Source organism: Erinaceus europaeus, chromosome 4 (assembly GCF_950295315.1).
Source record: "Erinaceus europaeus chromosome 4, mEriEur2.1, whole genome shotgun sequence".
Classification (NCBI taxonomy): domain Eukaryota; kingdom Metazoa; phylum Chordata; class Mammalia; order Eulipotyphla; family Erinaceidae; genus Erinaceus; species Erinaceus europaeus.
The window spans coordinates 60,286,442-60,301,038 of record NC_080165.1 but is presented as its reverse complement, the minus strand read 5'-3'; the positions used below and the strand labels follow the sequence as shown (position 1 = coordinate 60,301,038).

Sequence of the window (14,597 nt, the reverse complement as noted above, 5' to 3'; positions counted from 1 at the left end):
ACATAGATACCATCTATATCCAATTGATTTCTGCAATTTGGACCCTAGAGTCACAGAGAAGTTTATCTTTTTCTGCAAACCCATGATGGTGTGGCTAGGGAGAGGTCATGCTAGAATCAGATATCTAGCAGATAAGTGAAAAATAAAGGAAAGAAAAGGGAGGAAAAAGATTGTTCTGGCTTATACCACTTGATTAATACTTACTAAAAGCACTGGGAAAGCAATGAGCACAGTGAACCAGCCAAATCAAAATCAAAAGAATATAGCTTTATATCACTACAAAATGTGGAAACATCTCACCTTATTTCCCAGTACAGAGAGAGAAATCATTTCAGAATAGAGGATCAGAGCTGCACACCCAGCTGGCAAACAATCTGGCCCTGGAGTTTCTTCCCCAGTCACATTACAACATCAGCTTGAGACATCTGTAAAGCATCTCCCCTAAAGTCAGACCCTAAAGATCAAACCCAGGGAGTCACCCTCTCCCCAGGCCAGCACACTAACTCATTCCCTCTGAAGACACTTGGTAAAAGTAACACAGCCGACAGGAGTAGTGCTGCCTCAGCAGTAAAGGGATCCAGCCCAGTTCAGGGTGGAGAGACCAGGGGCTTGTCTGAGAAACCATCCAGAGAGGCAAGGAAGATGGAAAGGGAATTGGGGGGAGGGATAGGCAGGAAACATGAGAGTCTGATAAAATGGGGCCAAGTGTTACCTTATTTATTATTCTTTCAATTATAGTCAGACTCCAGTCTAGCATCACTGAGACTCCAGGAGCCAAGGATGCTGGGAAAGTAGTGTACTTCTTAAGCACAATTTGAGCTCCTTGCTTACTTTTTCTTTTTCTTTTTACTTAGTTTCAGAATCCATTTTACCTGGGGAAACTGCAACAACTTTTATTATCACTACCTTCAAAAAAAAAAAAAAGCGGTAATGACCAGGAGACAGGATAAGCAACCCATCTGTAAAGGATGGCTATCCATTCAGCACCTGCTGGCTGGCTGTTTGTCACAGAGCAGACAGCCAGCAGATGGGAACCATGACATGAAAGTGAGGGAAGACACTGTCAGTTTCTGACACCCTGTTCTCTGGGGCCAAGAAACAGCCTCAAGGTTGTGCCAAAAGGCCTAGAAGAGTCCAGTCTTACACAGGTATGGCAGAGCTGGCAGGGCTGGGCTCTGGTCTCTGCCCCCGGCGCACAGCTAGCTCACACACATATACACAGGGAGCTGAGTAACCAGCCCCTTGAAAGTGGTTTCAGGGTTTTTGTTTTATTCCTCGCCTTCCCTTTCAGTCTGGCCTTCAGTATTCCAGGATGTTCTTCTACATTCATGCAATCCCTAGAGTTCCAAGAGAGTGGTTCCATCGCAGATGACCAAAGGCTGGAACCCTCTGGCTACAACGTAGACCTTCCAGTGAGTGGCTCCAACATATCCTGGAAGGGAGAGAGCAATGGGAAAGTGAATATAAGGACTGGGCACACCCACAGGCAAGCCCTCAGGGTACACCCTCAGAGTCAGAGTTAAAGCTTGCTCTGAAAATCTTTTTTTTTTTCTTTCTCTGGCATAAATATTTCTAGTTATATCAGTCTTCTCTGCGGCCTGGCATCCAATAGGAACTGTATGGAATGGAAGTGCTTTTTTTTTTTTCTTTCCTCCAGGGTTATTGCTGGGCTCGTGCCTGCACCATGAATCCACCGCTCCTGGAGGCCATTTTTTCCCCCTTTTGTTGCCCTTGTTGTTGTAGCCTCACTGTGGCTATCATTATTGCCATTGTTGATGTCGTTTGTTGTTGGATAGGACAGAGAAATGGAGAGAGGAGGGGAAGACAGAGGGGGAGAGAAAGACAGACACCAGCAGACCTGCTTCACTGCCTGTGAAGCGACCCCCCTGCAGGTGGGGAGCCGGGGGCTCGAACCGAGATCCTTACGCCAATCCTTGCGCTTTGCACCACATGTGCTTAACCCACTGCGCCACCGCCCAACCCCCAGAAGTGCTTCTTTAGCATCTCAAACCTGGGTAATTGTGAATCCCAAGCCAGCAGGTTTGCAGGTGGAGGATGCCTTAAATGAGGCTGGCACTGGGTATTGATTCAAAGATTAATCTCATCTTCTCCAGCAAGAAGACAGGGTAGGTTTTGAGGGGGGAGCGGGACGCTCCTGAGGTTATGTATATGATCTCATTACACATCCAGATTAAGACAAATCACTTTTCTGAATTGTGTTCTGTACATAGTAAAAGCCCATAAGATATTCCAAAGAAAACAGGTTTCATGGAGGCAGGGGAGCTCTCTCTGTTAGAGCACTGGACTTACATGCTTGAAGCCCCAGAGGACCCAGGTTCAGTCCTTGGCACAGCTATATGCCAGAGCTGAATGGTGCTGTAGTCTCTCTTACAGAAATAAATGAATTTTTTTAAAAATAGGTTCTATAACCAGTAATTTTCAGACACACTAGGTTCCTCAGTGGCTTTTTCAGAGTCTTAAGTATACTAGTGTGCATCATGCAGTAATTAGACAGGTATTTCCCCAAATCAATGACTCAAAAGCCTTGTTTCCCAAGGGCCCTTCCAAGGGGCACCTGTTCCCAGCCCAGGGTGATAAGTGATCACAGTCTCTTTTGGAGATCACTGACATAAATCTTTTTGTTTTTTAAAGTTATTTATTTATTTATTTTAATATTTATTTACTCCCTTTTGTTGCCCTTGTTTTATTGTTGTAGCTATTACTGTTGTTGTTGTTGTTGGATAGGACAGAGAGAAATGGAGAGAAGAGGGGAAGACAGAGAGGGGCAGAGAAAGATAGACACCTGTAGACCTGCTTCACCACCTGTGAAGCGACTCCCCTGCAGGTGGGGAGCTAGGGGCTTGAACCAGGATCCTTACTCCGGTCCTTGTGCTTTGCGCCACCTGTGCTTAACCCACTGTGCTATAGCCTGACTCCCGTAAAGTTATTTATTTTTTGATGTTGTCATTGTTGGATAGGACAGAGAGAAATGGAGAGAGGAGGAGAAGACAGAGAGGGGCAGAGAAAGATAGACACCTGCAGACCTGCTTCACCGCCTGTGGAGTGACTCCCCTGCAGACGGGGAGCCAGGGGCTCAAACTGGGATTTTTATGCTGGTCCTTGCACTTCACGCCATAGACATCTATCATTTGAGTGTGTTACGAAGGTAGATTTAGTAGATGTAATACTTCAACATTCTCCTGATGGAAAAATTGTAATTTTTAAACTGAGATTACTGAATAGAATTGAAGTTCTTGATACAAGAAAGGTCAGTAAGGTAACAGTGACTGTCCAATCACAGCAGATATGCAGGCTCACCACTGTCAGTTTCTGGCACCTGAGCCCCAAGTCATTTCTGTAAATACCTCCCATATCTAGTGATCTGTCATCCTATCGCCTGCCCCTTAGCCTTGCAAGAAAACTTAAGACCATGGTGATCACAGTGCCATTCTTGAAAGTCCTGAAGTGTCACCATCTATCTTACAGCCACAGAGTGGTTCTTCTCTACGGTGAGCACCTGCTCCCGAGCTCAGTTTTAAATGGGGTTTTGCAGCTGTTATTCTACTTCTGGCACAGTTCAGGTGCCCACTGTTCTCCCCTGCCCACTCTACCTCATCTTCTCCTTGAATGCCTCCTTCTTCTTTGTTCTAATCAGCTTCCTTTTCCTTCTCCACATTCCTCACACATGGTTGGCTTTTCTTTTTTTCTTTTCTTTCTTTTTCTTTTTTTTTGTGGTTGGTCTTTCAAAGGACACTACCAACCACAGGGCTCCTTTCCTCTTTTCAGCAAGACAGATAGTCCCAGCACGGCAGGAATCATGCTCTGAGTTTTGGGCTATTTCTGGGACTATCCCCACCAGTCTCTGATACTCAAAGCTTCTTTGATCACTGCCCATCACCCTCCCACCACCCAATTCTATAAACGGTGTTTGGGAGTTGTGAACCTGAAGTTTGGAAACTAAGGTGTTTCTATAATTGTTTGAGCTGTCAGGGACTTGTAGGCCGTAGGGATAAAACTTTTTCAAGTACAGGAATCATGTTAAGTAAGATAAGGACATGTAAGATAAGTAAGATAAGGAATCTTGTTAAGTAAGATAAGGACAACTACCAGATGGACATAGGTAGAAACTAAGAAAAAAGAATAGAAAGGGAAACACAAGGTGAAACCTGGTTTGGGTATGGTGGACTGCACCAGTGAAGGGCTTTGGGAGGAAGGGGTACGGGAGAGTACAATGGGTTGATGGTGGAGAAAGATGTGGGTGAGTGATGGGAGCGGGGTGCAGACATTGGCTAGCAAGAGACGAGGGGGGTAGAGCCATGCACCAACAACGATCCCCCAAACCATTATTTCCCTCAATAAAATGAATTTGGGGGGGCAGGAGTGGGAGAGATAGAATAATGGCTATATAAAGAATGTTCATGCCCGGGGCTCTGAAGTCCTAGATTCAAGCCCCCACATTACCAGAAGCCAGAGTTAAGAAGTGCTCTGGTAGAAAAATAAATAAATAAATAAAGACACAAAAATAACTTGACCCAAGACGTAAGGAAAAGAGAAAAAAAAAAAAAACAACATTTTTCAAGTGGGCCACCAAGGCGACTCACCTAGGAGAGTGCCCCTGTGTCATATATACGACCCCCAGCACACTGGGGAGCTTTGGTACTGTTATCCCTTTCCTTCTTTCCCTCTGTCTCTCCATCTGCAAAAATTGGCCCAAAGTGGCGAAGCTCCACCAATTACAAAAACAAAAATCAATCTTTCTCAAGCATAAGTCACACTGCAAACCCAAAATGCAGTGACTATACAATCAGAGCAGGTGTGCAGACTTATGCAATAGTTGCTCCTAATGGAAGCATCTCTTCACTTTAGGACAACACATAGAAAATATTCCCATACAAGAACGTTTTTTTTTGCACTAACTGTAGTCCATTATCTGTCAGTGCTTAACTTGCGTGTTGTTTTTATGTTTTTGTCTGCTTGTTTCTAAATTGAAATAAGTTATGTAACTTGGACTGAAGTTTGGCATACTTTGCAGTATGCACCCCATCTCCATATGAGGTGAGAGGTTTTTAGGGGATGGGGATTCTGATGGAGTAAAAGGAAAGCCAGTCAACTGGAAAACCAGCTGGGGCCCCCAAACCTCCCTCAGGCTTTGTGAGGCAGGGAGGACAAGGAATCATGGTGATGTCTGCCAAATTACTCATTCCTTCTGTCAAGAAAACACCATTTTCAAAATGATTACTACTGACAGCTCTTGGTTCAAACTTGGCTCTTTGGGACAGATTTTTAGAATACAAGGCACAGACCAAGTCACAGCTGGGAAATCATGGAGCCAAGGGTGAGTTGTGACCACGAGGCTGTGTTGTGACTACCACGTAGTATTTCCCTAGTGGCTGCTGCCCTTGCATTGCTTTACTACCAGAATAGGCACAGACAGAATTCCCCTGAATCTGGAATCACTCCTCCTCTGCTGTGTGGTGGTGGGCATCTCTTCTCTGTGGGTCTTAATTTCCTCATTTATAAAACAAGGGTATGCCCTAAATACTCCCCCAGAATACTCCTGATTTTCAGTTCCCAAGATCAATCAATATACTCTAGAGGTATGCACAGCAAGACATTTCTCTCTGCCACATTTTTCTTATAGCTGTTCCATCTAAGCAGAAATACTGACCCTACCACTAAAAGATGCTATTTTCAATTCCGTTTAACTGATCTTTGGGAAGGCAATATTTAAGTCCTATAATTATTATTTTTTTTTAAGATCAATTGTGGTGAGGGCTGGGCTCTAACCTGGGTCATGTGCACAGCAAAGCAGCACATTACCCAAGTGAGCTATTTCACCTCGTAGATTACTTTTTGAGTTAAAAAGCAAAAGATCCTGTAGCTGGGGAGATGGCTCAGTAGATACAGAGCCTGGGACTTGCATGCATGAGACCTCAGGTTCGATTCTTAGCAAGACTTATACCAGAACAGAGCTTTAGTGTCTCTTTCTCACTCTCAATAAATAAATGATTCTTTAAACATAATAATAATAATAATAATAATAATAAAAAACCCTCACAGGTGCTGCCACTGCCCCTGACCTCTGGAGGCTCCACCTACCAATGTCTCCTGGCTGCAGCGGCACTGTCATGGACTGGCAGTGTCTTCGGCATTGGAGAGGAGGGACGAGCTGCAACATGGCCTCACCACTGCCAACGATGAACAGGTCATGCATCCTGTGCATCTGGAGGAAAATACAGAAAGGAGGGAAAGGGAAAGAAAACAAAATAAATCTCAGAGAGGGGAGATACATACACAAAACTCTTTACGCACATGGCTTGGACTTTACCAGCAACCTTAAAGCAAAGCAGGAAACAGCACCAACAACAAAATTTACCACTATGTACAAGAGGCAAAAACAAATCAGTTTCTCCCACTTTTCCTAGTGCTGAGACCAGGGTATAATCTCTCTTGTGTAGGCTCTTTTAAAGCAAGGGTAGGGATGCCCAGCCTGTGAGTATGTATCATTGGTCTGTATCATTGTATCATTGGTCTGGCTCTGCCAAGGCAAACAGAACTTTTTTTTCATAGCAACATTAAGTCCTAATTTTTCATTATTTTTTTTATTATATATAGACAGAGAGAAATTGAGAGGAGAGGGGAGATAGAGAGGGAAAGAGACAGACACCTGTAGCCCTGCTTTACCACTTGTGAAGCTTTCCCCCCTGCAGTTGGGGAAAGCCTTGTTTGAACTTGGGTCCTTGCACACTGTCTGTAATGTGTACAATTAACCAGGTGTGCCACCACCTGGCCCCTTAAGTTGTAATATTTAAGCTGATAGTTTTTCTCTGGCCCAACGAATGATACTGTCAATGTCCAAATAGCTCCAGAAAAGGTTCTCTACCCCTGAAAGGTACACTGCAGATTTTAGTGGGTGACAGCATCAGCAACAGTCCTATGGCCAGTCAGACATGAACTTCTAATTCACAACTATCTCTAGACACAGCTTCAAAGTTAGTCAAAGGCAAATACTGAACTGCTACTTGTTAAAAGAGCCTAAGGGGCTGAGTGGGGATGCACCTGGTTGAAGGTACACATCACTGTGCACAAGGACCAGGGTTCAAGCCCCTAGTACCCACCTGTAGGAAGGAGATTTCACGAGTGGTGAATTCGTGCTACAGGTGCCTCCTTTTCTCTCCCCCTCTCTCTTGACTACTGTCTCTATGTAATAAATAAAGTGTAGCAGAAAGTAAAATGGTGGTTTGAGTGCACAATTTTCTGAGGGTCTAGCGACTCTATGGACTATTCTTACTGCCAGAATTTTGATTCGAACTAAACAGCATTAAGTTCAAGTTTCTACTTCCTAGCAAGGTAAGGATATACATCATGCCATTGCTTACACACTACTGATAATTGGTTCAGAAAATGATTGAGGAGATAAAACATATTCCTTGCATAAGTCAGGCCCTGGGTTCAATCCTTGGCACTGCATGTGCTAAAGCAGTGTTCTGGCCTTAGTTTCACTCTTTCATAAACTAAATAAATAAATCTTGGCCAGGGTTTATGAAACACACATTCATGCCTGAGACTCAGGTCCTAGGTTCAATTACGGGCACCAGCATAAGTCAGATATGAGCAATGCTCTGGTAAAAAGCAAACAAACAAATAAAAACCCTAATAGCAAAAACCCTAACAGTAAGACTGACCTCTAGGTTTCAAAACTAAGTTGACAATCAAGATATGCACCTGCACAGGTAACTAACTACTGCATTTCTGAGGGTCCACTATGACCGCTGACAGGTCTTAAGAGCAGCCTGCTATGTGTTAGACATCTGTGAACTCAGATTGGGTGAGGGAGAAAATAGTATTTGATAGAGGTTGCTTGAGCTTCTCTTCTGACCTAGCTGGTAAGAGAAAACCCCTAAGAGCTACCCTTCCCTCTCTTCCCTGTCCCTGCTCTGGGGGGACCCTTTACATGGCCACATAAAGTCGGGGTCCTAAATTGACTCCCTGGGTCTTAGTGTTCTTTTCACTACTGGATTATGAACCCCCCCAGGGCCCTGGGTATTGGCCTCATCTCCCCATCTCCAACCCTAGTCTCTCTGTTGCTCCCACAGACCTGGCCTTGTCTGTTTCCATGACAACACTAGAGCAATTTTAACTGCTACTTTAGAGACAGAAGAAGGCTTGGTGTCTTGAGCTGGACTATGACTAACTGGCACTAACAATGGCAGAAGCCCAGAGATACCTAATCTACAGGCCTAAAAAAATCCCAGATAACCACCTGTCAACGCCCATGCCCAGTGGAGAAACAATTATAGAAGCCAGACCTTCCACCTTCTGCACCCCATAATGATCCTGGGTCCATACTCCCAGAGGGATAATGAATAGGCAAGCCTCCAATGGAAGGGATGATAGGTATTGTGTGGAATTGTATCCCTCTTATCTAAAGCACTTGTCAATCATAATTATATCAACAAAAATAATCCCAGATGACCAAAAGCAGGTATATGTACCTCTCACACAAGCCTGAAGGGGTGTGGAGGGGCATGTTCCTCCTTACCCAGGATGCAAGCAGACAACAAGACTGAGTGAGTCAGCCTGAGGCAAGACTGTGGGGTGGGTAAAGCAGCTGGTCTGGGAACCCCTCATCTCTCCCATTACTACCTGTGAACAGTCAGATCTTCATTTCTTATTTTCTACCCCAAGATTGCCTTCTAGTCTGTGGGCCCACAAATGTGTGACTCTGCCAGGGCCCAGGGATGTAAATAACAGGGTGGAGTAAAAATACTGCAGAGAAAGGAGGCCTAGGGGCAGGGTGGGGAACAGATGCTCTAAGAAACCAGACTCTTAAAAAAAAAAAGAAAAGAAAGAAAGAAAGAAAAAAAAGAAAGAAAGAAAGAAAGGAAAAAAAGAAAGAAAAGAAAAGAAAACAGACTTGGGGTTTTTCCTGCTCAGGCCACTCCCCTTCCCAAAACATCCTCAGGAACCGCAACAAAATAGCTCTGACAGATAACTGAATGACTTGTATTTACTTCTTTGGCTGGGCTTCTTGGTGGCCCTGTTGAGCAGGCTAATGAAATTAATGTCAGTATTCACAGTAAAACCACGATAAGGTCCTCACCCAGAACCAGATCAGAATCATGAAGATGAAGTCATCAAACGAAGGCCCTGAGCACTAGTTGGAGATAGCAGGATAAACGTCTTTAAAATCTGAGGCATAAGTCCAGAAACTCCACCCAGCTGCTGGCAGACACAAGTTCTTACTTCTAGACAAAATGACTGTTTTTATATGCTTTTAAATTCCTTTAATATCATTCAGCAAATTTTCAGCCAAGCAATAGTATCAGGGGGTAAAACCCACAGTTCAAAGTCTGGGGTCACAGTTCAGGACATTTAGTATTTTTACAAGGGGAAATCTATCTTTTAATTCTTTTTTAAAAATATTTATTTCCTTTTTGTTGCCCTTGTGGTTTTTATTGTTGTAGTTATTATTGCTGTTGATGTCATTGTTATTGGATAGGACAGAGAGAAATGGAGAGAGAAGGGGAAGACAGAGAGGGGAAGAGAAAGACAGACACCTGCAGACCTGCTTCCCCACCTGTGGAGTGACTCCCCAGCAGGTGGGGAGCTGAGGGCTCGAACCGGAATCCTTATGCCGGTCCCTGCGCTTTGCGCCACGTGCCCTTAACCCGCTGCGCTACCGCCCAACTCCCTATACTTTTAATTCTTTCAGACCAACTCAGGCACAAACATTTTCCTCAGGAATGAGACTCAACAAAAGAGCACTTCACTGAAAAGCAAACAGACAAAAGCACAGTGTTTTACCCAATTCACTGGCCAGAGAGGAAAATCTGGACTCTGGGTCCTTGGCCATGAACCAAAATGAAAAGTCACCATTTACACTGGGATGCCTCCTTGAAATAATGTCACTCTTTCAGGGGTCCCATTTCCTCATCTATAACATGAGCAAGCAGAACTAATCATTTACATAACTTTCATTTATAGCTTGCCTGCTTTTAATTTTTTCATTTAAAGTGATAGAGAATTTCCAAAATTTAGCCTCAGAAAATGTGCTTATAATAGGACTATGATGTGTTTGTAAAAAGGCCTCAACACAGAACAGAATAACTGAGATAGTGCTGGTGGTTAGTGCCGGCTGGCCTACGCTGGGTGAGCAAGTGATAACAAGCAGAGATGAAGGTCAGGCTGGACTTTTACTGACTAGCTTCTGCCCTCCTAAAAGGTACTTCCACCCCAGTGGTTTGTCTTATGCTGAGGCTAAACTTTCCCAGACACTGTTATGCAGGAAAGATAATAGTAACTAAGGCAACCAGACCCTGAGCAATGGGTACAAGCCCCACCCCTCAACCTTGAAGCCTCTGCTTCTATAATGATGCTTTTTGTTCTCAAGCCTGCAACCCCTATATAAGCTTGTACTACCCTTTGTTTGAGGCCAGAGTTATCAGAATGGCCTGTACTCCTGGCCCACGTGTAAATAAAAGGCTCCTTTCTTTCTCCACCCACCGCAGCTTCAGTCATCTTGATTATTAATAGACTTCCTTAACAAAAGGACAAATATCAAATATGGGGGCTCTTTGTATTTTATTTATTTGATGATAGAGGGTAAGAGAGAGATAGAAAGGGAAGAAAGAGTGGTCTGGGAGGTGGTGCAGTGGATAAAGTACTGGATTCTCAAGCATGAGGTCCCAAGATCAATCCCTAGCAGCACATGAACCAGAGTGACGTCTGGTTCTTTCTCATTAATAAATAAATAAAATCTTTTTATTTTATTTTATTTTATTTGCCTCCAGGGTCATCACGGGGCTCGGTGCCTACACTACAAATCCACTGCTCCTGGCTATTTTTTTCCCTTTTGTTGCCCTTGTTGTTTATCATTGTTGTTGTTACTGCTGTCGTTGTTGTTGGACAGGATAGGGAGAAATCGGGAGAGGAGGGAAAGACAAAAAGGAGAGAAAGGCAGACACCTACAAACCTGCTTCAACACTTGTGAAGCAACCCACCCTGAAGGTGGAGAGCCAGGGGCTCGAACCAGGATTCTTAAGCCAGTCCTCGAGAGCCGCACCATATGCACTTAACCCACTGCACTACCGCCTGCCCCCAATAAATAAAATCTTTTTAAAAAGGGGGGGGAAGAGAGGGAGAAGTGACAGAGAGGGAGATACCAGCAGCACTCTTCCACTGCTTGTGAAGTTTCTCCCCTGTAGGGTCCTTGTGCACGGTAAAGTGTGCACTCTATCAGGCCCGCCACCACCTGACCCGCCATATAGCATACCTGCTTTCTACTCTGAGGTAGGGAAATCAGACTAACTACATGTCCATATCCCCTCAAATTTTATTTATTTATTTATTTATTTATTTATTTATTTATTTATTTATTTATTTATTTATTTTACCAGAGCACTACTCAGCTCTGGCTTATGATGGTAATGAGGATTGAACCTAGGACCTTGAAGCCTCAAGTAGTAAAGTATTTTTGCAGAACCATTATGCTGTCTCCCCAGTCCTAGGACTTCACTTCTTAAATACAGAAATAAATACCTGTAAAACTAAATACCTGAAATTAAATATCTGTCTCGCCTCAGGTAATAAGGGCAAGAAACAGCTTTGCAGGGTCAGTAGGCTTTCTATCAGCATGACTTTGTAAAAGGGCTAATAATAGGAGGTGACAACTTTGGATCACGTGGTACCACAAATTCACTTCCTTAAGTTGACAAGCAGGGAAAGTCTTCTTTATGACATTAGGCCACATCCCAAATGAGGACAATTCTAGATACAAATCTTATAAAAACGCCCTACCTTATTCCCTGAAATAGGCTCTGGATGAAGATGGAAGCACTTTTTCAAGGAGGCATGTTTTGGAAATGGTAGGTATGTGAAAACAGGGAAAAGCTCATGTAAAATTTTTGATTTGTTCAGAGGTCTTCTCCTGCAAAAGTGTGAATAAGAAAAAAATTAAAACTGGGCAGACCGGTCTATCTCCATGACTAATAAGACAGCTAAGCAACTGGGAGAACTGTGGGTGGCTAGGTAAAGAGGGGAAGGAAAAAACAAAACAAAACAAACAAACAAACAAACAAACAAAAAACAGGACAATATCATATGTATTCAGTCCATGAAGAATAGTCATGCCAAATCAATTAACTGTAGTATGTCCATGCACACATGTAAACTCAATAGTTATGATCTGTACATGTGGGTGGGATGTTTATAAAGCCCAGCTGAAACAACATACAGAGGAAGGAGAGAAATGATTCATTCTTTCATCTTGGAAGAGACTACAGCAACAGCAAGACAGGCTGGAGAATGGAAGAGGCAGAGCGACATATAGAGGAAAGCCTAATTCATGTGTGTAACTGAGTAGTTGATCATGCAAATAAATGGCAAGCTTGGGCAAACGCTAGAAGAAGAAGAATGGCAAGCTTAAAGAGAAGCAGGAGTACTGAGATATTATCCAACAGAAATCCTGAAGAAACCATTTTGAAGAGATTCTAGATGAAATCTGATTTTCTATTTCTTTTTACAGAGCAAACTTCACCACAAGATGTGGACCAGGTTTACAAAAGGACACACGAAGGAGCAGGGATGTAGACCTGGTTTTCAGTCTTTGCTAGATGACCTGAGGCTAGGTACCTAACCTCTCTGATTTGAAAATGACCATGAGAATTCCTACTTCCCAGAGCTATAAATGAGCATTAGACACTGCACCAAGGTATGCTGCCCAGCATAAGCAAGTGCCAGGAAATGCAATTTTCCTTCTGTTCTTCACACTCAACATGCAAGGTTTGTTCTGCATCAATACAAACGCTAAACACATGCTTAAATATAAAATCTGACTTCTGGTGATTCAGGAAGTGGCACAGTGGAGAAAGCATTGAACTCCCAAGCATGAGGTCTCAAGTTCAATTCCGGGCAGCACATGTACCAGAGTGATACCTGGTTTTTCTCTTTTTCTTTTTCTCTAGCTCCTCCTATCTTTCTCATTAATAAATACACAAAATCTTTACAATAAATAAAATAGAATAAAATCTGGCTTCTGTTGCATGATCTTGGGTCAACCAACAGTGGTGGCCCTGGTACAATTCTTCCATTCATACCCTTTCTCTCTCTCTACTGGCTTTTCAACTGACTTGCAGGGTGTACTCTGAAGTGTTGTGTAGTGTTGGGCATGACAGTTTCTTATCTATAGCTGTTACTATTTTCTTTTGGGGGTAGAGCTGAGGCCTAGAGCCTGGGAAACTACACTGCCTGTGGACCAGGTGCTTTCATTCAGAGGTGCAGGGATAGACAGAGAGGGAGGGAGAGACACACAGGGACAGAGATTCCCCCTCATTCAGTGGCATCTCATATGGTGCTGGGGCCCAAACTCAGGCCTCACATATCGCAAGGCATGCACCCTACCCAGTGAGCTATCTCTCCGGCCCCCTTTGACACTCACCATGGATAAGAAAATGGGAACCACCGTTCAGGAAAGCAGCGCCACCACTTCATGAGAAACTCTTCAGTGAAGCCTTCCGCCGCCTCAGGGTATTGGCACAAAAAGTGCTGAAGCTCCTCAGACAACAAGGGCTGTCCCGTCTTGGCGAGACATGAAACAGAGCAAAACAAAACATGAGTTACTTATTGGAAATGTTTTGGTGCTTTCCTTTTTAAATTTACTTTTATTTATTTCATGGGAGTGGGGGGAGCATATGTACTGGGATCAAACTCAGGACCTCATGCTCTACACACTGTGCCACCTGCCCGGCTGTGGTGCTTGATGTTTTTTAGTCACTGTGTGGGTGGTCACTCAGTGGGAAGATCAGGCTTCTTGCTCACCTTGATCACCAGAGGATGGAGTCTGTCAAATTTCTTCGGGACATCTTCTAGCACCATTACCCTGAGGGGTAAATTCTGGGCACAGCCAGTGCAATTGTCAGGGATGTGGGCTGACTCATTCTGCCTACAGACATTAGTCGACCAGAGGTTAAAGTCTGAGAGAGGAAGGGATATAGGGGAAGCAGACAAAGAAAGAACACAGTGGGTAAATCCAGCCACACCAAAGAAAGTCAAAGGATATTAAAATAATTATTTAAAGCTAATAATAACCATTGATAATCTCTGAAAAAAGGTACTTATTAATCAAATTGCATCTGGGAAGGGAACAGAGAGCCCAGAAACAGTGGTGGGCAAAACAAGAAGTGTGTGTGTGTGTGTGTGTGTGTGTGTGTGTGTGTACACTCTTACACTTTATGGAAAAATACTTGTAACAGCCAGCTCCTAAAATCAACAAATAAAAGTTGGAGAAGACATTCAGTATCATAGAGTCTGGAAACATAGTTCTTTTACTACTTTTTTTTTTTTGAACTAGAGCACTGCTCAGCTCTGGATTACAGTGGTATCAATAATTGAAGCTGGGACCTTGAAGCCTCAGGTATGAAAGTTTTTTGCATAACCACTATGCTGTCTTTCTGGCCCTCTTTCACTATTTTCTAATGTGTGGCCTGAACCATCTACAACACATGGGGAGGGACAAGCAGAAAGGATGGTCTCAGCATTGGTAATAGTGACACTGTGTCTATATCTTTGGTTCATAAGAATGATCAGGGTCAGGGGAG

The 14,597-nt window shown here is 43.6% G+C and overlaps 1 protein-coding gene across 4 annotated transcripts in view; it reads right to left on the bottom strand.

Annotated features, from left to right (window-relative positions):
* Positions 1-246: 246 nt before the first annotated feature.
* The window catches only part of C4H6orf89 (chromosome 4 C6orf89 homolog), a 45,584-nt gene continuing 31,233 nt past the window's right edge, over positions 247-14,597 (bottom strand). For all 4 annotated transcript variants that reach the window (XM_007517820.3, XM_060189718.1, XM_016185888.2 and 1 more), the window contains 5 exons: positions 13,819-13,973; positions 13,439-13,578; positions 11,800-11,929; positions 6,100-6,223; positions 247-1,432 (listed from right to left, as the gene is read on the bottom strand). In XM_007517820.3, the coding sequence (XP_007517882.1) occupies positions 1,338-1,432; positions 6,100-6,223; positions 11,800-11,929; positions 13,439-13,578; positions 13,819-13,973 (644 nt within the window). In that variant the 3' untranslated portion in view covers positions 247-1,337. The remainder of the gene's footprint in view (positions 1,433-6,099; positions 6,224-11,799; positions 11,930-13,438; positions 13,579-13,818; positions 13,974-14,597) is intronic.